This window comes from Macaca nemestrina, chromosome 8, assembly GCF_043159975.1.
Source record: "Macaca nemestrina isolate mMacNem1 chromosome 8, mMacNem.hap1, whole genome shotgun sequence".
Lineage (NCBI taxonomy): Eukaryota > Metazoa > Chordata > Mammalia > Primates > Cercopithecidae > Macaca > Macaca nemestrina.
Window position 1 is genome coordinate 45,391,669 of NC_092132.1, and position 27,193 is coordinate 45,418,861.

The window sequence follows — 27,193 nt, forward strand, 5'->3', positions numbered from 1 at the left end:
TGGGGTCCCAGCCCACAGAAACATTTTTTTCCCCCTAGGCCTCCAGGCCTATGATGGGAGGGGCTGCCGTGAAGGTATCTGACATGCCCTGGAGACATTTTCCCCATTGTCTTGCCTATTAACATTTGGCTTATCATTACTTATGCAAATTTCTGCAGCCAGCTTGAATTTCTCCCCAGAAAATGGGTTTTCTTTTCTATTGCATCGTCAGGCTGCAAATTTTCCAAACTTCTATGCTGTGCTTCCCCTTGAATGCTTTGCTGCTTAGAAATTTTTCCCCCTGGATACCCTAAATCATCTCTCTCAAGTTCAAAGTTCCACAGGTCTCTGGGGCAGGGGCAAAATGCCACCAGTCTCTTTGCTAAAACGTAGCAAGAGTCACCTTTGCTCCATTTCCCAACAAATTCCTCATCTCCGTCTGAGACCACCTCAACCTGGACTTTATTGTCCGTGTCACTATCACCATTTTGGTCAATGCCAGTCAACAAGTCTCTAGGAAGTTCCAAACTTTGCTACATCTTCCTGTCTTCTTCTGAGCCCTCCAAACTGTTCCAACCTCTGCCTGTTACACAGTTCCAAAGTTGCTTCCACATTTTCAGTATCTTTGCAGCAGCACCCCACTCTACTGGTACCAATTTACTGTATTAGTTCATTCTCATGCTGCTAATAAAGACATACCTGAGACTGGGTAATATATAAAGCAAAGAGGTTTAATGGACTCACAGTTCCACATGGCTGGGGAGGCCTCACAATCATGGTAGAAAACAAAGGAAGAGCAAAGGGATATCTTACTTGGCAGCAGGCAAAAGAATTTGTGCAGGGGAACTCCCATTTATAAAACCATCAGATCTTGTGAGACTTACTCACTATCAGGAGAACACACAGGAAAGACCTGCCCCATGATTCAGTTACCTCCCATCAGATCCCTCCAATGATATGTGGGAATTATTATAATTCAAGGTGAGATTTGGGTAGGGACACAGAGCCAAACCATATCAGGTAGATATTGTAGTCTTCACTACCTGGGCTTGTTTGTACCCATCCTTCTTGGGAAGGCTTTCCAGATATTTGAAAGGACTTGGGTATTGTGATATAAGCTACATCTGCTTTAGGGGGCACACTAAGCTTAGTAATGCTGTTGTTCTTGCAAACTCATAGAGGTACCTCCTGGATGGTCTCGGACAATATCCGGGAGAATCCTCTGGACCCCAAGTGGAGACTCTTGTTCTCTTCCCTTACTTTCTCCCAAACAGAGTCTCTCTCTCTGTTCTGAGCTACCTAAAGCTGGGAGTGGAGTGTGGCTACCACCACTGTGACTGTGCTGGGTCAGATCTGAAGCTCACATAGCACTGGGTCTTGCCCAAACCCTGCTGTAACCACTCCCTGGCTACTGTGTATGTTTGCTCAAAGCCCTGGGTTCTACAATTAGCAGGTGGCAAAGCCAGCCAGGCTTATGTCCTTCCCTTCAGGGTGGCAAGTTCTTGCAGGCCCTAGGTGGGTCCAGAGTTGCCATCCAGGAGTCAGGGACTAGAGTCAAGCACCTTAGAAATCTACCTGGTGTACTATTGTACTGTGGCTGAGCTGACACTCAAAGCATAACTTGTAGTGCTTCCCACTGTTCCCTCCCCTTTCCAAAGGTGGAGGAGCCTTACCCCACAACCACCATCACCATGGGCCATGAGGAGTTCTGCCAGCCATCCCATGTATGATTTATTTGATAAAAGTCTACAGATATGCCCCCTTACTGGTTGACATGCAAATATGTAATTCTGAATATTTCCAAATCTGCAAGTAAAGGTTCCGAAATATAGCGTAGAATGACCACAGAGATCTATACAGAGTGCCTTCTGATCCTAAACTAATTATGGACTTTGGATTCTCTTTCACTCCCAATCTGTGTTCATATTGGGAGAGATATCCATCTTCTTCCTATTTTACTTTATTTTTAAAATTTTTGAAATTTTTTTAGAGACAGGGTTTCACTTTGTCAGTCAGACAGGAGTGCAGTGGCATGGTCATGGCTCACTGCAGCCTAGAACTCCTGAGCTCAAGTGATCCTCTCACCTCAGCTTCCCAAGTAGATAGGACTTACAGGAACATGCCACCATGCTCAGCTAATTTAAAATTTTTTTCTGTAGAGACAAGCTTGGCATGTTGCCCAGGCTGGTCTTGAACCCCTGGCCTCAAGCAATCCTCCCACCGTGGCTTCCCCAAATACTGTGATTACAGGTATGAGTCATCATGCATAGTTATTCTTCCTATTTTAAAGGGAAGTAATTTTCTACCAGGCCTTGAAATATGGAATAAGAATTAGTCTTTGGGCTGTGGCGTTAAGGGGAAGACCTGGTCCAAGAAGCAATTACCAGCAGGCTCTTACAGCTGGAGTTAACCCTATATCCAATAAAGTGTTAGCCCACATACTGAATACCATGATATCTATCCAATTAAGAGTGGCCTTAACACTATTTTCTCTAAGTTTCTGGCAGTAATGTTGGTCTTTGATTTATATAAATTATTGTAAAGTTAATTCTTACCTTCAAATTTAAAGCTTGAAAATAAATAATATGCGTTATAACCTACTTTAGTAGCATACTTAAGCATTATAAAAATGTTTATAGGCCAGGCACGGTGGCTCACGCCTGTAATCCCAGAACTTTGGGAGGCCAAGGTGGGCAGATCACGAGGTCTGCAGATGAAGACCATCCTGGCTAACACGGTGAAACCCTGTCTCTACTAAAAATACAAAAATTAGCCAGGCGTGGTGGCAAGTGTCTGTAGTCCCAGCTACTCGGGAGGCTGAGACAGCAGAATCGCTTGAACCCGGAAGGCAGAGGTTGCAGTGAGCTGAGATCGCACCACTGCGTTCCAGCCTGGGCGACAGAGCAAGACTCGGTCAAAAAAAAAAAAAAAAAAAAAGTTTATATGTTTTAAATGTTAATTTTATTCTACCATTTTTTTTTTATTATAGATAAATGCCAAAGTGCTTAAAAATTATCCCAAGTACATTTCTTATTTATTTTACTAGAAACTGTAAGTTGTTTTAAAAATTCCTTTATGGATAGACAGATTTCTTTCCCTCCTTCCCTCCCTCCCTCCTTCCCTTCCTTCCTTTCTTTCTTTCTTTTTTTGGAGTTTCGCTCTTGTTGCCCAGGCTGGAGTGCAATGGCACAATCTTGGCTCACCACAACCTCCGCCTTCTGGGTTCAAGCAATTCTCCTGCCTCACCCTTCCGAGTAGCTGGGGTTATAGGCACCCGCCACCATGCCCAGCGAATTTTTATATTTTTAGTTTTCTTATCAAGCAGCTAATAATTTGAACATAATTTTACTTATGATGTTTTTCCCAATGTATGTTGCCTTTTTGTGTGAGTGAATGGAATTGCAGGCAGCTGACATATCATAGAAAAGTATTTTTTCAAGGCTAGGCAGTAGAGAAAGAAGTAGAAGTTATTAGAAAAGGAGTATGGCGAGACTGTTAATTGTGAGCACAGCTATTATGTATTTTGTAGGCTTTTCATTTTTGAGGCTTATTGTTTAGTTCAATCTTACATTTATTTTTCCAACAAACAGGGCACCAAGATTCTGTGTTACTCATTCACCCTCAACAAAATACGCTAGTGCTGAACTGAAATTCTGGCACCTCCGTCAAGCAAAACCAAGGAAGGATATTGACCCTTTTCCACAAATGGCAACCCTCTTGCCATTAAGACCCAAATCTTGCATTCCACAGATACCTGAGATCCAGGTAGGGTGTACATTCATGCCTTGATCTCTACTAAGTTTGTAGTAAAATATGTATGCTTGAGTGTTTGTGCACTGATAATTTTCATTATAAGCTTTGTTGTGATTGTTGCTAATGTACAAGCTGCAACATTTAGGAAATAAGAAAACCTACAGTCTGTTCTTTACCAAGCAGCCAAAGTGAGCCTTTAAAAATATATAATCATGGCCGGGCACGGTGGCTCATGCCTGTAATACCAGCACATTGGGAGGTTGAGGCAGGCGGATCACGAGGCCAGGAGATCCAGACCATCCTGGCTAACATGGTGAAACCCCATCTCTACTAAAAATACAAAAAATTAGCCGGGCATGGTGGCAGGTGTCTGCAGTCCCAGCTACTCAGGAGGCTGAGGCAGGAGAATGGCATGAACCCAGGAGGCGGAGCTTGCAGTGAGCTGAGATCACGCCACTGCTCTCCAGCCTGGGCAACAGAGCGAGACTCCGTCTCAAACTAAAAAAAAAAAAAAAAATATATATATACACACACACACACACACACATATATACACACACATACACACACCAGCCTCCCAAGCAGCTGGTATACACACATATATATGTGTGTATGTGTGTATATATATGTGTGTGTGTGTGTGTATACACACATATATATACACATATATATGTGTGTGTGTGTGTATATATGTGTGTGTGTGTGTGTATATATATATATAAAATCATGCCACTCATGTTCTCAAAATTCTCCAGTGGTCTTCTTTTTCACTCTGAATAAAATCCAAAGTCTTTACACAGTTGTATAAGCTCCTGCTAACCCTCTGACTTCATTTCCTACCACTCTAACTTACTTCATTCCAACCACATTGGTGTCCTTGTTCTTCTTTGAAGGCACCACAGAAAAATCTCCAGGGCTTTGTGCTTGCTTAGAGCACTCTTCCTCCAGATATGCACATGGCTTTTCCCCTCACTTCCTTTAGGTGTCTGCTCAAGTGCCACTTAATCAGAGAGGCTATTCTTGAGGCTTATTATTTCTATATAAGCGCACTTATGTAGAATAGCTCACATACCCTCCATCACTATCTATACCCTTTGCCCTCCTTTATTTTGCTTTACTATATTTATTACAATGTGATTTATCTCTTTATTGTCTTTTACCTCCTACTAGAATGTAAAGAACTTTTCTTTAAGTGCATTTCACCAGTGCCTAGAACAGTGCCTGGCACATAATAGTTGCTGAGTAAGTATAACTTAAATGAATGAGTGAGAAGTAGCAATAGCTGAATTGTAAGTCGTGAGCATTTTTTCAAATGGGGAAAACAGTACAAAACATAAAAGGGAAAACTTTAAAAAGAGAAGAAAAGTTAACTTACTTTGTAGAGAAGAAATAAATAACCCTACATTTTGGCATAGAGATGTAGTAACTGTAGATTCTACCTGTGTTTCAGAAGTAAAGAGCCTTATTAGTCATAGTAGCCCTTAAAGGTGTCACATGTTAACTGTTATTGGCCATATAGTCACATACAACCTCTTGGAAAGATTGCTTTATATTCAGGATATCTTATTTTAAAATGCAGGAAGATATATCATGCAGTTTTTAAAGTTTTACTTCTACAAGTAGTGTTTTAGAGCTGGAGGGACCTTAACCCTGTCTGTGGTTTAACTCTGGAAACATTAGAATCACCTGAAGAACTGTTCAGACATACCAGTGCCTGGGTCTCACCTTCAGAGATTCTGATTTAATTGATCTGGAATGGGTCAGAATTTTACTTTGTAAAATCAGGGGATTGGCTTACAACTGAAGTTCTCAACCCTTCCTGAACATTAGAGCCACATTTTAGAAGCTGCAATTTATTAAGATTCTCAGATGATTCATATGTGAAGCACTACTATCAACTGGTAGTTCTCAAGCTTTAGCAGAAAAGTCAGTTGAAGAACTTGTTAAAATAGAGATTCCTAGGCTTCACTCAGAGATCAAAATCCAGTAGTCCTGGGGTGGAACCCAAGGATTCATTTGCTTTTCTTTTTTTCTTCCTTTTTTTTGGAGATGGAGTTTCGTTTTTGTTGCCCAGGCTGGAGTGCAATGGTATGGTCTTGGCTCACCGCAACCTCTGCCTCCCAGGTTCAAGCAATTCTCCTGCCTCAGCCTCCCAAGCAGCTGGTATTACAGGCATCCCCCACCACGTCCGGCTAATTTTTTTTTGTATTTTTAGTAGAGATGGGATTTCACCATGTCGCCAGGCTGGTCTCAAACTCCTGACCCAGGTGATATACCCACCTCGGCCTCCCAAAGTGCTGGAATTACAGGCTTGAGCCACCCCGCCCGGCCTCATTTGCATTTCTAACAAGCTCTCTCCCTGGTGATGCTCTTGCTGCTGCTCTGGGGACCACATTTTAAGTTAATGTCACTTTAGTGCACAAATGTCTCCTCATCCTGGAGCTGTAGTACAGGAAGCACATCATCTGATAACATATGAACATTTGTAGAAACAACATTATCAAGCTGAAAAGAAAGGGGGAAGAAAAAATAAGTGACGTGGTTAATGAAAGGAACTCGAATAAGAGAAGAGAACAATGCCAAAGGAGTGGGCAGAGATTAACTTGTGTGAAAAAGTGGTATAAACGTGACTTCTCATCTGTTGTCTTCGTTTGACTTCCTGAAAATTATTACCGTATGCTGTCATTGATGTTTTCTAGTTGAACAACTTATTCTGATCTCACTCTCTCTCTCCTTGGCAGAAAATACTCTAAGGAATAGACCTCAATTCCATTTTATTTTTCCATTACAGAAACTAAGGTATAACTTACATACAGCAAAATTCAACCTTTTTAGTGTATAGTTCTGTAAATTTGGACAAAAGTATACATTGTGTACCCACCATCACACTCATGCTGTAGAGCAGTTCCTTTATACCGCCCTACGCTACAATCCACTGTGACCCTTTCTTAGGTTTTTTTTGTTTTGTTTTTGTTTCCCCACCCATCCCCATCAGTTACTTTCTGGCTACTTCTAGCTTTCACCAAAGCCAGCAAGCTCAAAAAGTCTAATATAGGCCTTTGTCTATATGATATGTTAGTTTTTTTATTTTAAGAAGCCTTAAAAAATTATTGTGGTAGAAAACATAATATGGCTGGGCGCGGTGGCTCAAGCCTGTAATCCCAGCACTTTGGGAGGCTGAGACGGGCGGATCACGAGGTCAGGAGATCGAGACCATCCTGGCTAACACGGTGAAACCCCGTCTCTACTAAAAAATACAAAAAAACTAGCTGGGCGAGGTGGCGGGCGCCTGTAGTCCCAGCTACTCAGGAGGCTGAGGCAGGAGAATGGCATAAACCCGGGAGGCGGAGCTTGCAGTGAGCTGAGATCCGGCCACTGCACCCCAGCCTGGGCGACAGAGCAAGACTCCATCTCAAAAAAAAAAAAGAAAACGTAATATAAAATTTGTCATCTTAATCATTTTTTATATGTATGGGTTCAGTAGTGTTAGTTATATTCACAATGTTGTGAAACAGATCTCTAGAAGCCTTATTTATTAAGAAGCCTTAAAAAATTATTGTGGTAAAAAACATAAAATTTGTCATCTTAACCATTTTTTTATATGTATGGGTTCAGTAGTGTTAGTTATGTTCACAATGTTGTGAAACAGATCTCTAGAACTTTTTCATCCTGTAAATATGACTCTGCCCATTAAAGACCAACTCTCCTTTTTCCCATCCCCACAGACCCTGGTAACCACCACTCTACTTTCTGTTTCTATAAATTTGGCTACTTTTGTATTATCTACTTTAAATAATAAGCTCAGCCTCCTGTGGTAACTCTCATTTACAGAGTGTTGTTTAATGTCATGCTGTGTTCTGAATTACTAAAACAGATGTAAGCCCTTATATATGGGAAGTTATATATAGAATATACTTGTTATTAATTTTCTTTATAGAATTCTTAAAAATTATTAGTAGTTATTACATAGAGTATATATAAGGCTTTATTGTTTGTTCTGGATAATAAAATATTATAAGTATATTCCTTGCTTTCTTGCAATGTATATAATATTCTAATGGAAGTTGACATATTAGAAAAGTTTTGTATGTTTGTTTTTGAAATTATAAAAAATAATAAAACTACTGTAAATTTGGAAACTGGAGAAGAGACAAATCACTTCTGATCTCACCTACTTCCAGACAACTACTAACTTATTTTCTTTTAGGCTTCTTCTGTGAATTTGTTGTTTTACTGTACTTAGACTTTTGTTTTCTGATTATCTGTTTTATCATAAGGATTTATCCATGTGTGTCATCATTTTTGTAACTACTGCTTTTAAGTATTATAGAATGCTACATTTATGTATATCCCATTCTCCATTTGGACATTTAGTTGTTTATAATTTTTTTAATCCATGCATCTCATATTCTGGATTTAAATTGTTAACTTTTACCATAAATAACTCTTTAAGAATGGGAAAAATAACCATGAAAAAAAATGCCCCAAAATGGAAGGAAATAGTACTGTTAAGATATAGAGCCCTTCTTATGTGGACCAAGGGTATCTTTGTTTCATTTGCCTGCCCTGTGACCGCTGACACCACCACCCCCCAAGCCCTCGCCACACATACATACATCTAGCTCTAATACCTATTCAATTATAGAAAAAAGAATAGTTTTTACAACGTTCTTTCTCCAGGAAAGAGTCTTCTTTCACAATGGTGGAAGTAAGGATATAAGCCTTTGGCTCTTCCTTTTTTATAGTCTAAATTGCTGTGTGATTCCACTTTGCTGCTTGCAAAAGTAGGAGTTGGAGAAGGAAAAAATTTCTATTCTAATGGGAAGCATTGTAGGAGGCAGAGTGAAAGAAAAAGTACTCTAGTGATCAGAATAAATTTGAGGTATAGGTGTGAGCTGTGCTTTTTTCTCTCTCTTATTTTCATTTTGCTCATTATGTTACCATCTTTTAGAAAGAAGAATTCAGCTTATCACAACCTCCCAAGTCTTCAAATAAATCACCTGGAGTAAAATCAGCAACTCAAAAGCCCTGGAAGAGTGCACTTTTGTATCCAGATTCTTCTAAGGATCCTGTGATTGAGAAAGGGTAGGTGCAACTTTTTGTATCAAGTGCTTTTCTGCAATACTAAGATTTTTAGAGAATTTAAAAACTAAACAAAAATTAAAAACTAGTACTTTGATATTTTTACATGGGTTCTTAATTTTCAGTGATACGTATTAGAGGCTTATACTTTGCATGAGTACTCTAAATTAGGAGTAGAGTTCCAGATGTTAGTAATTCTCAAGGAGATCGATGCCTCTGATCTCCAGCTTTTCAAGACTTCTCTGAGAAGATTGTCCTCTAATTCTTTTTTGGCTCTATTCAATAATTCTATAGTTCTCAAATTTGAGAACTTATAAGACTCTCAAGAATATTGTCATTGTTACTGACCGGACATGGTGGCTCAGGGCTGTAATCCCAGCATTTTGGAGGCCAAGGCAAGTAGATTGCTTGAGCCTAGGAGCTTGAGACCAGCCTAGGTAATATAGTAAAATCATATCTACAAAACATTTAAAAAATTAGCCGAGTGTAGTAGCATGTGCCCGTAGTATCAGCTACTTGGAAGGCTGAGGGATGAGAATCACTTGAACCCGGGAGGCAGCGGTTGCAGTGAGCCCAGATCGTGCCACTGCACTGCACTCCAGCCTGGGTGACAGATTGAGATTCCATCTAAAAAAAAAAAAAAAAAAAAAAAAAAAAGAGGGATGAAGGGTTTACCAGTGTCTTTGACTCTCATAAGCAAACCCTCAGGAAAAAGCAGCCTCAAATGCCGAAATCACCTCTGTGAATTCTCTGGGTTTTGGCTCAGTTATTCTTGACTACATTGTTAGCACTCAGATGCCTTTAAGCAGATTTATTTTTGTAAGTTTTTTCAGCTTATCTAGTTGCCTTCTACCTGAGGTTGATCCAAATCACCTTCTCTGCCATTTCCAAAAGTAGCAGTTAATGAGCTTTTGTGGCATTGAAACTTTGCTTGCATTGTATAAATTAATTCTTTTTTCAAAAAATTGCAACAGTGTTCTGAAGGCACATGTATCTGTTAATTCTTACTGCATCCCCATGAAGAAGCCATTATCATCATTTTTCAAGTGATAAAACAAGTTAAAAGACATATAGGCAGGAGTTGACAGAAAAGCTGAATTTTGAAAACTATACATTGTTATGGCTAGAGTATCGAGTATTACAGTGAAAAAGTAGGAGATGAGCTGAAAAGATAAGTGAGGTTCAGAATGTGAAATTTCTTATCTGTCATATTAAATAATCGAGATTATTCTCTATGAACTCAAGAACAACTGGAGGGTTTTGTGTGTGTAATTTACTGAAATTGTCTTATTCTTAAAAATTAGAAATATAAACATAGTACAAAAATAGTGGCATGCTATACACTTGTTTAGTGCCTTGTTTTTTCATTTTAAATTTTCATTAAAATAACTTAGATTTTTTTCCATAGCAGTGATTGTGCTATAGCAATAGATATACCGTAATCTACTTTGATTCTTATTCTTGTCAACTTGCCTCCTCCTATGTCTGCTTCTTTCATTTTATACCATACTTTGCATTTGTACTCTATTGATGGACATGACATTGTTTCTATTTTTTTCTGTTACAAACAGTGTTATAGTGGATATTCTTATACATTGCTCTATTTAATATATATATATATATGTCCCCATAAGGAAAGCATTGCCTTCATTTTTCAGGTGATGAAACAAGTGAAAAGACATACAGGCATGAGTTGAGAGAAAAGTTGAATTATTCAACATTAATTCAACAATTAATATTTGTTGAATATATATATAATATTTCATATATATGATAATTTCCTAAAAGAATTTTTGAGTCAAAGCTCATGTGCTTTTTAAATTTTGCTAGATAATATAAAATATCATTGGAGTTATAACAACTTATACTTCCTTCAGCATATATGAGTGCCTTTTTTTAACCATTCCTTTCCCAACTTAGTGTGCATTATCCTTGCTAAACAGATATATTTTAAAAACAGTATTTCTTATTTTGACTGAAGTTGAACATTTTTAAATATGTTTAAGAACTACTTCTACTTTATTTTCTGTGAATTTGTTATTCTCAGAAGGAGGAAAAGCAGGACTGGAGGAGGCAGATGATTTTAATTTGGCATGCTTCCTAGGTGAATGCTCCAGTGTATAGTACAGTATCAAGCACATAGTATGTGTTCAATTAATATTTGTTGAATGAAGGAATATAGAGCCTAAGGTATTCTTTTGTTTTGTTTTGTTTTTTTGAGTTGTCTTACTCTCTTGCCCAGACCAGAGTGCTATGGTGTTGAACTCCTGGGCTCAAGTCATCCTCCCACCTCAGCCTCGCAAGTAGCTAGGACTACAGGTGTGTGCCACCATGCCTGACTGATTTTTTTTTCATAGAGCTGGGTTCTCACAATGTTGCCCAGGCTGGTCTGGCCTCAAGCAATCCTCCTACCTCCCAAAATGCTGGGATTACAGGCATGAGCCACCAAGCCCAGCCAGTACTCCAGGGATGAGATGAAACTATATTGGGTTTCAGTTTCTCTACATCCGAATTTTTTGTGTGTTGACAATGTGAATTTTATCTAAATAAAAAATGTAAAACTACATTAGGATATACATTGGGATATACATATTCAAAACAGTTGAAATATAGGTTTGGAGCCCAGGAGACAGATCAATTACAAGTAGAAAATTGAGGAAGCATTACACTTTAGTGGATAGTTGAAGCTGTGGGCATGGATGAGATGATCATGAGAGAGAGAAAGAGCAGTATATAATGAGACCTAAGTTATCAAGGTTTATAGTAAAGGCAGAGAATAAGGAACTTGAAGAGAAGACCAAGAAAGGGTAATCTGGGAAAAAAAAAGGGGGGGGGGTAATCTGAGAGATGGGAGATGTACAAATAAGGAAAGAGTGGTGTCATAGAAGCCAAGGGAAGGAAGAATTTTAGGCTGGGAATGGTGGCTCATGCCTGTAATTCCAGCACTTTGGGAGGCCAAAGTGGGTGGATCACTTGAGGTTAGGAGTTTGAGACCGGCCTGGCCAACATGGTAAAACCCCGTCTCTACTAAATATACAAAAATTAGCCAGGCATGGTGGCTTGCACCCTGTAATCCCAGCTACTCGGGAGGCTGATGCAGAATACATTTAACCCAGGAGGCAGAGGTTGCGGTGAGCCCAGATTGTGCCACTGCACTCCAGCCTGGGCGACAGAGTGAGGCTCTCAAACAAAAAAAAAAACGAAACAAACAAACAAAAAAAACCCCAAACAAACAAAAAACCAGAATGAGCAGAATGAGTTGGGAAGTGTCCCCTCCCTCTTCTAATTTTGTAAGAATTTGGGAAGAACTGCATATTGGTTCTTCTTTAAGTACTTGATAGAGTTCACCAGTGAAGGCTTTTGGACCCAGCCCTTTTATTTGTGTGGGGTGATATCAAATTATTGATTTAATCTCTACTTGCTATAGGTCTATTCAGGTTTTCTTTCTTTTTGAGTAATTTTTGGTAATTTGTGTCTCTTTAGGAAATTTCTGTAAGGTTGGTATTGAGGTATCCTCTTTTATTCGTGATTTAAGTAATTTGAGTCCTCTCTTTTTCTTGGTTAGTCTAGCTAAATATTTTTGTTTGTTTGTTTGTTTTTCGTGTTTTTTTTTTTTTTGAGACAGAGTCTCACTCTGCCTAGCCTGGAGTACAGTGGCACAACCTTGGCTCACTGTAACCTCCACCTCATGAGTTCAAGTGATTCTCCTGCCTCAGCCTCCTGAGTAGCTGGGATTACAGGTGCCCGCCCCCACCTCCGGCTCATTTTTGTATTTTTAGTAGAGACGGGGTTTCACCATGTTGACCAGGCTGGTCTCGAACTTCTGACCTCAAGTGATCCTTCCACCTCGGGCTCCGAAGTGTTGGGATTACAGGCGTGAGCCACTGTGCCCAGCTGCTAAAAGTTTTTCTTGGTTAGTCTAGCTAAAGGTTTTTGTTCTCATCAGAAAGAGTATTTTTAAAGTGAAGACTTGAGACTGTTGATATGCATAATCCAGAGGAAATGAAGAAGCTGATGATATATGAGAAAAAATGAAGGTCTCCATATTCAAAGGAGAATAGAGGGACAGGTTCAAGAGCCAAGGGAATGAGATTAACCATGGTCAGGAGGTGGGGCGCTTCTTCCTGAGACAACATGGAAAGAAGTAAGGATGGGTACAGGTGGATATGTTTGTTGTTCATATCAAGAATGCTTTCAGCTGCCAATACCAGAAACCTAACTAACAATGGCTTAGATGAATTGACCTAATTTTTCTCACATAACAAGAAATCCCATGATAGGCAACTGTCAGTGTTGGTACAATAGATCAGAAAGATTAGGGCCTGAATCCTTGTGATGCTCTTGGCCTTTCTCTCATGGTCAGCAGTATTGCGGGTCCTAATATCAGGCTTTCAAGTCAGAGTGGAGGAGGAAGGGCAATTTCCATTAACCCTCTCCCTCTTGTCAGGAAAGCAAGCTTCTCAGAAGCTCCCTAGCACATTTCATTTTGTATCTCATTAGTCACAACTGTGTCTCATGGCTATGTCTCGCTGCAAGGGAGTCTTAGAAAGTTAATGTTTAGCTTTTTCAGAATCTCAGTGGTACTGTATATAGAAGCATGCCATTCTGCTACATGAGGAAATGGAAACTGAAGCATGTTGTACATACGTTTTGTGTGAGAAGAAACTGCAAGGTAATCTGCTGATGGAGTGGAGTAGAGGTATATTGGCAAGGTAGAATAGGCATGTTTTATGGAGCAAGAAAATAAGGCTTTAGAATAATTACAGCGTGGATGTGGGAGAGGGAGCTGGATAAAAAAATAGAAAAAGATAATGTCCAAAGTCATTAGTCTAACTCCAAAGTCTTCCATTATTTCACCCCAAACTAATCTATATAATTCCCTATGAATCTCACCTCTGTGAGGATTAAATATTATAATATGAATTATATCTAGCACAGTGTTTGGTATGTAGTATATAATGTTCACTTTTTAGTGTTAGTGTCTTCTTGCCCTAAGCAAATTATCTTTGCTGCCTTTTAAACAAGGATTTCCATACCCACCTTCATTTATTGCTCACTATTTTCCTATCTAAAGAGCCCCTCTAAAACACATTAAAATTTTTTTGAATTTTATTAAAACACAAATAAATATTTTATTTTTAAATTACTAATATAGGTTGAAGGAATTTCTCATTCTTGCCCTCTCAAAATATTTATTATCCATCCCAGTCATTTGGCATCTATAATAAACCCTCTTGAATTCATCTAACCAGTAGTTATTTTGAGAATTGTCTTCCTATATAACTATGACTCATTCTCTGAACCACCACTTCAGGGCTAGAACGATGTTTATCCTTTTATTCCTGAGTCACATTGCTCAGAAGTACTCTTAAGATTTGGTGCTATGTATACCAAAAGTGCTCAGAATTTGTTTGTTGATCAGTTAGTTCTCATTCTTATAATTTTAGTTCTCATCCTTATAATTTAGGTCAAAGCACGTATCAGAAAGCAGCAACGTCATTCACTTAACATCTTTTACTGACATTTCCGAATGTCTCAAGCCCCAGCTGGATAGAAAATACGCTTATACAGAAGAACCTAAGGTGAGTATTTTGAGGACTCATAAATATTTTGAGGACTCATAAAATATGAGTCCTCATATTTTGAGGACTGAATAAACCTGATTGTTCATTTAACTGATCAATATCTCCTGATTTTAGAGAATTTGTATTGATTTATCATAATATTTTATCTTTACTAAGCAATACATTTGATTTTTTTCCTTGCCATAGGATTTTTACACAAATATTTCCTCTGTGTTTTCCTTTTGTAGTACCATGGTTCTATATACTGCATTGATAACTGTTTTCAACGACAATGGTGTTCTGGTTTTGGTATGATGACACTTGAAAGAAAAATAGTATTTGATATTACGTTTTAGAAGCCTATAATTTTTTTTTTGAGACAGAGTCTTGCTCTGTTGCCCAGGCTGTAGTGCTGTGGCATGGTCTTGGCTCACTACAATCTCCACCTCCCTGATTCAAACAATTCCCTGCCTCAGCTTCCCAAGTAGCTAGGACTATAGGCGCATGGCACCACACCCTGCTAATTTTTTTTTGTATTTTCAGTAGAGATGGGGTTTCACCATGTTGCCCAAACTGGTCTCAAACTCCTGACCTCAGGCAATCTGCTCGCCTCGCCCTCCCAAAATGCTGGGATTACAGGCATGAGCCACCACATCTGGCCGAAGCCTAGAATTTTTAAAGGGCAGGGTGTTTCCACAGTACAGCTACCCTGATAATGTGGATTTAATGCACTAGTTCTAGAGGAAAACTTCACATTCCCTAAGAATTATACTTTAGGTAGAAACCTTGGCAGTCCTAATACAGTCTGAACACTTAGCTATAATTTTGCATAACTATTTATTTTATTCTATGCTAATGGTACCCCATTTCTTTTAATTAGTTTTTTTTTCCTACTAAAATAATGATTTTTTTTTTTTTTTTAGTTTGGAATGCTGATAGTTAAACATAGTAAAACATTAAATTCTCACTTCAGAATTTGTTTAGCAGGCAGATAGAGAGGTGGAGAAATGGAGAGGCAGTAGGACAAAAAAAGAGTGAGAACCTTACTTAAACCCTAAATTTTTTGTACCATTATTGTCTTATTACAAAGAAGTAGTCTATGAGTTCTGTAAAACAAATAGCAAAGAGTTAAACTGAATAGTAGATGCCCTTTCATATTCTAAAGTCACTCCTGTGCTTGGAGAAATAGCCAACTTTCTGTGTTTCAAAAATTGTATGAGGGTTGCCAGTGCTGTTGGCAGAGAAGCCTATAAACAGGAAAATTTTATGAGAACTTATACTGCCATTTACACTGTGCAGGCCATGACCTACACAGGGTGAGACTGTCCAAGAGGGACCCCCTAAGGATAGTTAATGAGCTGCACCAAGAGGCCTTAGAGATAGTTCTCATCATAACCCTCTGTAGCTATAATAGCAGCACTTCAAGGCTAAAATAACATTCAATATGTATGAAAGAGGCCACCAGCAGGATTTGGAATACTCCTAAAATGGTCTTACTTTGCCTGAAACATGAAAATAATTGAAGCTGGGAAGTTGTTTCAACATTAAGTTTAAAATCAGATTGGTTTATAATAGAATATATTCTGTGACTATAGTTGGGCTCCACAAATGAATGTTATATGACTCTCAAATGCAAACATACTGCATTAATTACATATATGGTACAAAAATAAAATAGTCCAGTGGGAAAATGACAGCATGGTAGAGTTTATGAAATCCTGTTGTGTAATGCCATAAAAAAATTACTGTGTTTTTGGGTGGATAATAGACTTCTGTTTTGTTATGTAGGTTAAAACCGTGTCAGATGTTGGTGCCTTGGGAGGATTTGACATGGAAAATTTGTTGCAATCTTTGTATGTAGAAAACAGAGCTGGATTCTTCTTTACTAAATTCTGCGAGCATTCAGGAAACAAGGTATAAAAGAATTATTTAAAATTTAATTTTATAATTTTACTTCATTTAAAAATAAGAGACATCGAAATAAGTGCTCACATAATTATATTTGATGTTAAAATTCTCATCTGTGATAAGAAAATTCACATTTAATATTTAGTAAATATTTAAGCATCTCAATTATAATTATTTTGTTCATCCTACAATTACAAATTATAATGAATGGTGGCAAAATTATTTCCAGTTGATTTTTCAAAATTAAAAAAAAAATCAGTCTTACTTTTGTGAAGATGAAAAGTATTGGCCAGGTGCGGTGGCTCATGCTTGTAATCCCAGCACTTTGGGAGGCCGAGGCAGATGGATCATTTTAGGTCAAGAGTTCGAGACCAGCCTGGCCAACACGGTGAAACCCCATCTCTACTAAAATACAAAAATTAGCTGGGCGTGGTAATGCATGCCTGTAATCCCAGCTACTCGGGAGGCTGAGGTGGGAGAATCTCTTGAGCCTGGAGGTGGTTGTTGCGGTGAGCCGAGATCACATCCCTGCACTCCAGTCTGGGTGAGAGAGTGAGACCCTGTTTCAAAAGAAAAAAAAAAGTATTTAACTGGTTCATTTACTAGAGTAATGTTTGGTTCTTCGGTAATATACATTGCCCATATATATCAAAATACGTGGTTACTCCTTAACTGCTAACTAGAATATTTACTATTTTAATGACTAATTATGTGAGAGGCATACATACAAAAATATAATCTTCCAGCAACAATATCAGTAAATATTTTGTGTGTTGCCAGTTTGTGATAGAAGATTAAAACCATCTTAAATGGAACCTGATTTATGGTAACAGCAAGGAGCTAAACAGTTACTTATATTTGAAATTAGAGCTTTGTAAGAGTTTTAATAATTAGGTGGTAATAATTTATGTACTTTTTCCATCTGTAGTTGTGGAAGAACAGCGTGTACTTTTGGTTTGACCTGCAGGCTTATCATCAGCTTTTCTACCAGGAAACACTTCAGCCTTTTAAAGTATGCAAGCAAGCACAAGTACGTAGTAAATAATACTGGTTCGATGTGAAGCACTAAGTACACAGAGAAATGAATATTGTGTCCAGTCCCAAACAAGAGATATCTGGGATCGCAGGCAAAAAGGCAGCAATTAAATTGTTGCCATGGGATTACTTTATTTAAATGTCAGCAGAATATTATTTTATAATATGATTTGTGAGTTTTCAGTTTTCTCTCTTTTATTTGGTTTGCTTTATTTTCTCTTGCCAACTACTTGTTCTTCTGACAAAGAACGTCTCTTTTTTTTTTTTTTTTCTAATTTATACCTTTTTGGTTTGGTTGTGAGTGATTTAAAAGAAAACCCTGAGAATGGACATGTAATGAATCATTGAAGTGATTGGGAGCAGAAACACTGACCAACGTTGCTCTCTGAGCTTCCTGCAGATATCAGCTGTTGGACATACTAGGCTGTTGACTTGGTATGAGCAGGAAAAGATGTTGACTGAGTATGCAGTGCAAGCCCCATGTAGTTGTTCAGGCTTCAGTTCTGCATGGCGTAGGAGACAGACACTCAGGGAGTAGAGGAAAGAATGTTTCAAGACCACCCTGAAGCCAAATAGAGGAGGAAAGAAAAAAAAAATAGACGGGGAAGAACAGAGGATTCTCTGTAAAAGGAGACAGAGAAAATAGCCTCTTTTGTGGGGAAGAAGGAAAGGGAACAGAATTGTGACTCAAGCTGACTTATTTTCGCAGTTTTTTATTTTCAGGCTCTTCTGTTCTTTTTTGGAGACGGCTCTCCAAGCCTAGAAAAGTGCTAATCACTTCTATATCTGTTCACCGCTTAAGTGATTCTTACAATCCAGAATAACTGCCTTCCAGAGGACCTCCCCCTGAACAATGCTAAGGAAACTAGCTTCATCATTTTATTTATTATCTTATCATCTTATTTGATGTATCATAGTGTACCGCTGAATGTTCATAGTTACATCCCCCACCCTGACTCTGGCATTAGTAACTATACTTTGTAAATCATCTGACAAAGTTTTGTGCTTTTTACTGTGAGAATAAGGACTTCAGCTCCTACATAGCCCATATCTGTCTCCATGAAATCATGAAATTATATCTAATTTACTAGCACCATTTCTGAGACCACACAGTTGACTGTTCTGTTTGTTAATCCTTTGCCTGTAATTCTCTATTTATCCTCCTCCTCCTAACCTATTGCCCCTGTCTGTTCAAGTACAATGCATTACTTTTTTATGTTTTCACTACTACAAAGAGTATTCCTCCAAAAATCATCAGCTGCCCAATTAAGTGAGTTTTTTCCTTAATAATTTTCATATTTCCATGACCTTGTAAAAGAGAAAATTCAATTTGAGCTTGGTTTACTTGTTAATTATTAGTAATAAATGATTGTAAAACCACACAGTTTTGGTTACTTGAAGGTGGATGATTCTGTTTTGGGATTTTCAAGGTCTATAAGGTTTTTATCTTTTCCTAGGTTCTCTTTTGGATAATTAAAGCAGAGTGAGAGGAAAACAATGGAGACATTTGCTTTTAGGAATGAAGAAAGATAAAAGAAGCAAATCTATGGATTTTTTGTTTTGTTTTGTTTTGTTTTTACATACTTGCTCTTTGCATCTGTAGTTATTTTACTTTGTCTTACTTTTTTTATTTATTTACATTTTTAGAGACAGGATCTTGCCTTGACACCCAGGCTGGAGTGTAGTGGAGGGATCAGAGCTCACTGCAGCCTTGAACTCTTGGGTTCAAGGGATCCTGCTGCCTCAGCCTAAGTGCTGGGGTTATAGGCCTGCACCATCGTGCCCAACTTTATTTTTCTGGTTAGAGAAGCAATTGTCTAAATTGATTTAGGTTTTAATTATCCCAGGTTTCTGTGACTTCAGATACAAGAACTGCCTGTAGTACTATAATCCTAGAGATTCATTTTATGGTATGAAATGCTATTTGTTTCTTTATAATAGATACATGATTCTCTTCAGGGGTAAATTTACAGTTCAGATGTTTGGATTGATAATGCCAATGGCAGAATACAATAAACTAGACTGTGTTAAAATTGCTATGGGCCTGGTGTGATGGCTCATGCCTGTAATCCCAGTACTTGGGCAGGCTGAGGCAGGAGGATTGCTTGAGCCCAGGAGTTCAAGGCCAGCTTGGACAACAAAGTCAGACCGCATATCTATAAAAAATTTAAAAAGTAGCCAGGCATAGTGATGTGCACCTGTAGTCGTAGGTACTGGAGAGGCTGAGGTGGGAGGATCGCTTGAGCCCAGGAGTTCGAGGCTGCAGTAAGCTATGATTACACCATCACACTCCAGTCTGGGGGGCAGAACAAAACCCTGACTCAAAATAAATAGGTAAAGTTTCTATGAACTTGATTTTATATTGTTTTCAAATATCTGCCAAGTTGTATGCTAGGAGACCGAGATTGGATTTCAAGAGACTTACATGATTTTCTATACATAAACCCTGACATTTTATTGCCCCATGAAATATTACAGAAATATCTTTATTCAGGCTAGATGGGGAAGGGCATATCAGTAACAGTGATTAGCATGACTAAAGAGTCCAAGAGTTTGAAGTAGTGTCTTGGGTACACCCTGAATATTTTACCACATGGCTTCAAAATAGACTAGTACACAGTTGGAAACCAATTTAAATGGTGTTGGCAAGGATAAAGGGAATCACCACCATAGTGTAGAGATATCTTTGACCCTAGCAACAGCTTGCCAAGGAACAATATACCACTGCTAAGATTTGGAGACTAGATTGTTCCTATAGACAGTTCTACAGTTGTTTTATTTTTTAATTTGGAGATTTTTCTTTTATTTCAATTTTATTTTTTCTTTAAAAAAATTTTTATTATATTTTAAGTTCTAGGGTACATGTGCACAATGTGTAGGTTTGTTCCATAGGTCTATGTGTGTCATGTTGGTTTGCTGCACCCATCAATTCATCATTTACATTAGGTATTTATCCTAATGCTATCCCTCCCCCAGGCCCCCACCCCCTGACAGGCCCCAGCGTGTGATGTTCCCTGCCCTGTGTCCAGGTGTTCTCATTGTTCAATTCCCACCTGTGACTGAGAACATGCGGTATTTGGTTTTCTGTCCTTGTGATAGTTTGCTGAGAATGATGGTTTCCAGCTTCATCCATGTCCCTACAAAGGGCATGAACTCATCCTTTTTTATGGCTGCATAGTGTTCCATGGTGTATATGTGCCACATTTTCTTAATCCAGTCTATCATTGATGGACATTTGGGTTGGTTCCAAGTCTTTGCTATTGGGAATAGTGCCGCAATAAACATACGTGTGCATGTGTCTTTATAGCAGCATGATTTAAAATCCACTGGGTATATACCCAGTAATGGGATCACTGGGTCAATGGTATGTCTGGTTCTAGATCCTTGAGGAATCGCCACACTGTCCTCCACAATGGTATAACTAATTTACACTCCTACCAACAGTGTAAAAGTGTTCCTATTTCTCCACATCCTCTCCAGCACCTGTTGTTTCCTGACTTTTTAATGATCGCCATTCTAACTGGTGTGAGATGGTATCTCATTGTGGTTTTGATTTGCATTTCTCTGATGACTAGTGATGATGAGCATTTTTTCATGTGTCTGTTGCCTGCGTAGATGTCTTCTTTTGAGAAGTGTCTGTTCATATCCTTTGCCCACTTTTTGATGGGGTTTTCTTTTCTTGTAAATTTGTTTGAGCTCTTTGTGGATTCTGCATATTAGTCCTTTGTCAGATGGGTAGATTGCAAATATTTTCTCCCATTCTGTAGGTTGCCTGTTCACTCTGGTGGTAGTTTCTTTTGCTGTGCAGAAGCTCTTCAGTTTAATTAAATCCCACTTGTCTATTTTGGCTTTTGTTACCATTGCTTTTGGTGTTTTAGTCATGAAGTCCTTCCCCATGCTTATGTCCTGAATGGTATTGCATATGTTTTCTTCTAGGGTTTTTATGGTTTTACGTCTAACATTTAAGTCTTTAATCCATCTTGAATTAATTTTTGTATGAGGTGTAAGGAGGGGATCCAGTTTCAGCTTTCTATATGGCTCGCCAGTTTTCCCAGCACCATTTATTAAATAGGGAATCCTTTCCCCATTTTTTGTTTTTGTCAGGTTTGTCAAAGATCAGATGGTTGTAGATGTGTGGTGTTATTTCTGAGACCTCTGTTCTGTTCCATTGGTCTAGATCTCTGTTTTGGTACCAGTATCATGCTGTTTTTGGTTACTGTAGACTTGTTCTATAGTTTGAAGTCAGGTAGCGTGATGCCTCCAGTTTTGTTCTTTTGGTTTAGGATTGTCTTGGCAAAGTGGGCTCTCTTTTGGTTCCATATTAACTTTAAAGTAGTTTTTTCCAATTCTGTGAAGAAAGTCATTGGTAGCTTGATGAGGTTGGCATTGGACAGTATGGGCATTTTCATGATATTGATTCTTCCTATCCATGAGCATAGAATGTTCTTCCATTTGTTTGGGTCCTCTTTTATTTCATTGAGCAGTGGTTTGTAGTTCTCCTTGCAGAGGTCCTTCACATCCCTTGTAAGTTAGATTCCTAGGTATTTTATTCTCTTTGTAGCAATTGTGAATGGGAATTCACTCATGATTTGGCTCTCTGTCCGTTGTTGGGGTATAGGAATGCTTGTGATTATTGCACATTGATTTTGTATCCTGAGACTTTGCTGAAGTTGCTTATCAGCTTAAGGAGATTTGGGGCTGAGACGATGGGGTTTTCTAAATATACAATCATATCATCTGCAAACAGGGACAATTTTACTTCCTCTTTTCCTAATTGAATACCCTTTATTTCTTTCTCTTGCCTACTGCCCTTGCCAGAACTTCCAACACTATGTTGAGTAGGAGTGGTGAGAGGGGGCATACTTGTCTCGTACTCGTTTTCAAAGGGAAAGCTTCCAGTTTTTGCCCATACAGTATAATATTGGCTGTGGGTTTGTCATAAATAGCTCTTATTATTTTGAGATACATTCCATCAATACCTAGTTTTTTTAGAGTTTTTAGCATGAAGGGCTGTTGAATTTTGTCAAAGGCCTTTTCTGAATCTATTGAGGTAATCATCTGGTTTTTGTCATTGGTTCTGTTTATGTGATGGATTACACTTATTGATTTGCATATGTTGAACCAGTCTTGCATCCCATGGATGAAGCAGACTCGTTCGTGGTGGATAAACTTTTTGATGTACTACTGGATTTGATTTGCCAGTATTTTATTGAGGATTTTCGCATCGATGTTCATCAGGGATATTGGTCTAAAATTCTCTTTTTTTTTGTTGTATCTCTGCCAGGATTTGGTATCAGGATGATGCTGGCCTCATGAAATGAGTTAGGGAAGGATTCCCTCTTTTTATATTGTTTGGAATAGTTTCAGAAGGAATGGTGCCAGCTCCTCCTTGTACCTCTGGTAGAATTTGACTGTGAATCTGCCTCGTCCTGGACTCTTTTTTTGGTTTGTAGGCTATTAATTACTGCCTCAATTTCAGAGCCTGTTATTGGTCTATTCAGAGATTCAACTCTTCCTGGTTTAGTCTTGGGAGTGTGTATGTGTCCAGGAATTTATCCATGTCTTCTAGATTTTCTAGTTTATTTGTGTAGAGGTGTTTATAGTATTCTCTCATGGTAGTTTGTATTTCTGTGGGATCAGCGGTGATATCCCCTTTATTATTTTTTATTGCATCTATTTGATCTGTCTTTTCTTCTTTATTAGTCTTGCTAGCAGTCTATCAATTTTGTTGATCTTTTCAAAAAACCAGCTCCTGGATTCATTGATTTTTTTGAAGGGTTTTTGTGTCTCTATCTCCTTCAGTTCTGCTGTGATCTTAGTTATTTCTTGTCTTCTGCTAGCTTGTGAATTTGTTTGCTCTTGCTTCTCTAGTTCTTTTAATTGTGATGTTAGGGTGTCAATTTTAGATCTTTGCTGCTTTCTCTTGTGGGCATTTAGTGCTATAAATTTCCCTCTACACACTGTTTTAAATGTGTCCCTGAGATTCTGGTATGTTGTGTCTTTGTTCTCATTGGTTTGAAAGAACATCTTTATTTCTGCCTTCATTTTGTTATTTACCCAGTAGTCACTCAGGAGCAGGTTGCTCAGTTTCCATGCAGTTGTGTGGTTTTGAGTGAGTTTCTTAATCCTAAGTTCTAATTTGATTGCACTGTGGTCTGAGAGACAGTTTATTGTAATTTCTGTTCTTTTGTATTTGCTGAGGAGCATTTGAGTTCCAATTAGGTGGTCAGTTTTAGAATAAGTGCGATGTGGTGCTGAGAAGAATGTATATTCTATTGATTTGGGGTGGAGAGTTCTGTAGATGTCTATTAGGTCCGCTTGGTGCAGAGCTGAGTTCAAGTCCTGGATATCTTTGTTAACCTTCTCTGTCGCTGATCTGTCTAATGTTGACAGTGGGGTGTTAAAGTCTCCCATTATTATTGTGTGGGAGTCTGAGTTTCTTTGTAGGTCTCTAAGGACTTGCTTTATGAATCTGGGTGCTCCTGTATTGGGTGCATATATATTTAGGATAGTTAGCTCTTCTTGTTGAATTGATCCTTTTACTATTATGTAATGGCCTTCTTTGTCTCTTTTGATCTTTGTTGGTTTAAAGTCTGTTTTATCAGAGACTAGGATACCCCTGCCTTTTTTGCTTTCCATTTGCTTGATAGATCTTCCTCCATCCCTTTATTTTGAGACTATATGTGTCTCTGCATGTGAGATGGGTCTCCTGAATACAGCACACTGATGGATCTTGACTCTTTATCCAATTTGCCAGTCTATGTCTTTTAATTGGGGCATTTAGCCCATTTACATTTAAGGTTATTATTGTTATGTGTGAATTTGATCCTGTCATTATGATGTTAGCTGGTTATTTTGCTCATTAGTTGATGCAGTTTCTTCCTAGCATCGATGGTCTTTACAATTTGGCATGTTTTTGCAGTGACTGGTACTGGTTGTTTCTTTCCATGTTTAGTGCTTCCTTCAGGGTCTCTTGTCAGGCAGGCCGGGTGGTAACAAAATCTCTTAGCATTTGCTTGTCTGTAAAGGAATTTATTTCTCCTTCACTTATGAAGCTTAGTTTGGCTGGATATGAAATTCTGGGTTGAAAATTCTTTTCTTTAAGAATGTTGAATATTAGCCCCCACTCTCTTCTGGCTTGTAGTGTTTCTGCCAAGAGTTCTGCAGTTTTTTTTGACATTACATACTTGCTTCAGTGAGAGGGCACTACTAGAGAATGAAACAGACCTGGGGACTACTGTCTTTTGTAACTTGTGAAATCTTTCAAATAAGCTATATCCTAACAAAAATTATGCATTTAGAATCTATCACTCTCCATAGCATGCATAATGATATTTAAATAAAAATAAGTAAACGTATGAAACAAAAATTTAAACATGTTCAAGTATACACACACTCACACACACATACACACACACACACCAAATTTTAAAAATAAGAAATGTAGGGGGGCAGTTCCAAGATGGCCGAGTAGGAACAGCTCCAGTCTACAGCTCCCAGCGTGAGCGACGCAGAAGACGGGTGATTTCTGCATTTCCAACTGAGGGACCAGGTTCATCTCACTTGGGCATGTCGGGCAGTGGGTGCAGGACAGTGGGTACAGCCCACCGAGCAAGAGCCGAAGCCTCACCCAGAAGCGCAAGGGGACAGGAAATTCCCTTTCCTAGCCAAGGGAAGCCGTGACAGACAGCACCTGGAAAATCGGTTCTCTCCCACCCTAATACTGTGCTTTTCCAAGGGTGTTAGCAAACAGCACACCAGGATATTATATCCCACGCCTGGCTTGGAGGGTCCCACGCCCAATGAGCCTTACTCATTGCTGGCACAGCTGTCTGAGATCTAACGGCAAGGTGGCAATGAGGCTGTGGGAGGGGCTCCCGCCATTGCTGAGGCTTAAGTAGGTAAACAAAGCGGCTGAGAAGTTCAAACTGGGTGGAGCCCACCTCAGCTCAAGGAGGCCTGCCTGCCTGCCTCTGTAGACTCCACCTCTGGGGGCAGGGCATAGCCAAACAAAAGGCAGCAGAAACCCCTGCAGATTTAAATGTCTCTGTCTGACAGCTTTGAAGAGAGTAGTGGTTCTCCCAGCATGGAATTTGAGATCTGCGAATGGACAGACTGCCTCTTCAAGTGGGTCCCTGACCCCCGAGTAGCCTAACTGGGAGGCACCTCCCAGTAGGGGCAGACTGACACCTCACACGGCCGGGTACCCCTCTGAAACGAAGCTTCCAGAGGAATGATCAGACAGCAATATTTGCTGTTCAGCAATATTCACTCTTCTGCAGCCTCCGCTGCTGATGCCTAGGCAAACGGGGTCTGGAGTGGACCTCCAGGAAACTCCAACAGACCTGCAGCTGAGGGTCCTGACTGTTAGAAGGAAAACTAACAAACAGGAAGGACATCCACACCAAAACCCCATCTGTACGTCACCAACATCAAAGACCAAAGGTAGATAAAACCACAGAGATGGGGAAAAAACAGAGCAGAAAAGCTGAAAATTCTAGAAAGCAGAATGCCTCTCCCTCTCCACAGGAACACAACTCCTTGCCAGCAATGAAACAAAACTCAACGGAGAATGACTTTGACAAGTTGAGAGAAGAAGGCTTCAGACAATCAAACTTCTCCAAGCTAAAGGATGATGTTCGAACCCATCGCAAAGAAGCTAAAAACCTTGAAAAAAGATTAGACAAATGGCTAACTAGAATAACCAATGTAGAGAAGTCCTTAAAGGACCTGATGGAGCTGAAAACCATGGCACAAGAACTACGTGATGAATGCACAAGCTTCAGTAACCAATTTGATCAACCAGAAGAAAGGGTATCAGTGATTGAAGATCAAATGAATGAAATGAAGTGAGAAGAGAAGTTTAGAGAAAAAAAGAGTAAAAAGAAACGAACTAAGCCTCCAAGAAATATGGGACTATGTGAAAAGACCAAATCTACGTGTGACTGGTGTACCTGAAAGTAACAGGGAGAATGGAACCAAGTTGGAAAACACTCTGCAGGATATTATCCAGGAGAACTTCTCCAACCTGGCAAGACAGGCCAACATTCAAATTCTGGAAATACAGAGAGCAGCTCAAAGATCCTCCTCGAGAAGAGTGACCAAGACACATAATTGTCAGATTCACCAAAGTAGAAATGAAAAAAAAAATGTTAAGGGCAGCCAGAGAAAACGGTCTGGTTGCCCACATAAAAACTCTCAATAAATTTGGTATCATGGGACGTATCTCAAAATAATAAGAACTGTTTATGACAAACCCATAGCCAATATCATACTGAATGGGCAAAAACTGGATTCCCTTTGAAAACTGGCACAAGACAGGGATGCCCTCTCTCACCACTCCTATTCAACATAGTGTTGGACATTCTGGCAAGGGCAATCAGGCAGGAGAAAGAAATAAAGGGTATTCAATTAGGAAACGAGGAAGTCAAATTGTCTCTGTTTGCAGATGGCATGATTGTATATTTAGAAAACCCCATCGTCTCAGCCCAAATCTCCTTAAGCTGATAAGCAACTTCAGCAAAGTCTCAGGATACAAAATCAATGTGCAAAAATCAGAAGCATTCCTATACGCCATTAACAGACAAACAGAGAGCCAAATCATGAGTGAACTCCCATTCACGATTGCTACAAAGAGAATAAAATACCTAGGAATCCAACTTACAAGGGATCTGAAGAACCTCTTCAAGGAGAACTACATGCCACTGCTCAACAAAATAAAAGAGGACACATACAAATGGAAAAACATTCCATGCTTATGCATAGGAAGAATCAATATTGTGAAAATGACCATACTGCCCAAAGTAATTTATAGATTCAATGCTATACCCATTAAGCTACCACTGACTTTCATCACAGAATTAGAAAAAACT

General features: G+C 39.0%; 1 protein-coding gene across 13 annotated transcripts in view; it reads left to right on the forward strand.

Moving 5' to 3' along the window:
- LOC105476133 (regulator of G protein signaling 22) overlaps positions 1–27,193 on the forward strand; it is a 177,310-nt gene that overhangs the window by 57,552 nt on the left and 92,565 nt on the right. For all 13 annotated transcript variants that reach the window (XR_011606381.1, XM_071067477.1, XM_071067478.1 and 10 more), the window contains 5 exons: positions 3,570–3,744; positions 8,684–8,817; positions 14,282–14,396; positions 16,167–16,292; positions 17,215–17,316. Coding sequence is in view for 12 of the 13 variants with exons in the window: in XM_071067477.1 (XP_070923578.1) it covers positions 3,570–3,744; positions 8,684–8,817; positions 14,282–14,396; positions 16,167–16,292; positions 17,215–17,316 (652 nt within the window). In the remaining variant the exon portion in view is untranslated. The remainder of the gene's footprint in view (positions 1–3,569; positions 3,745–8,683; positions 8,818–14,281; positions 14,397–16,166; positions 16,293–17,214; positions 17,317–27,193) is intronic.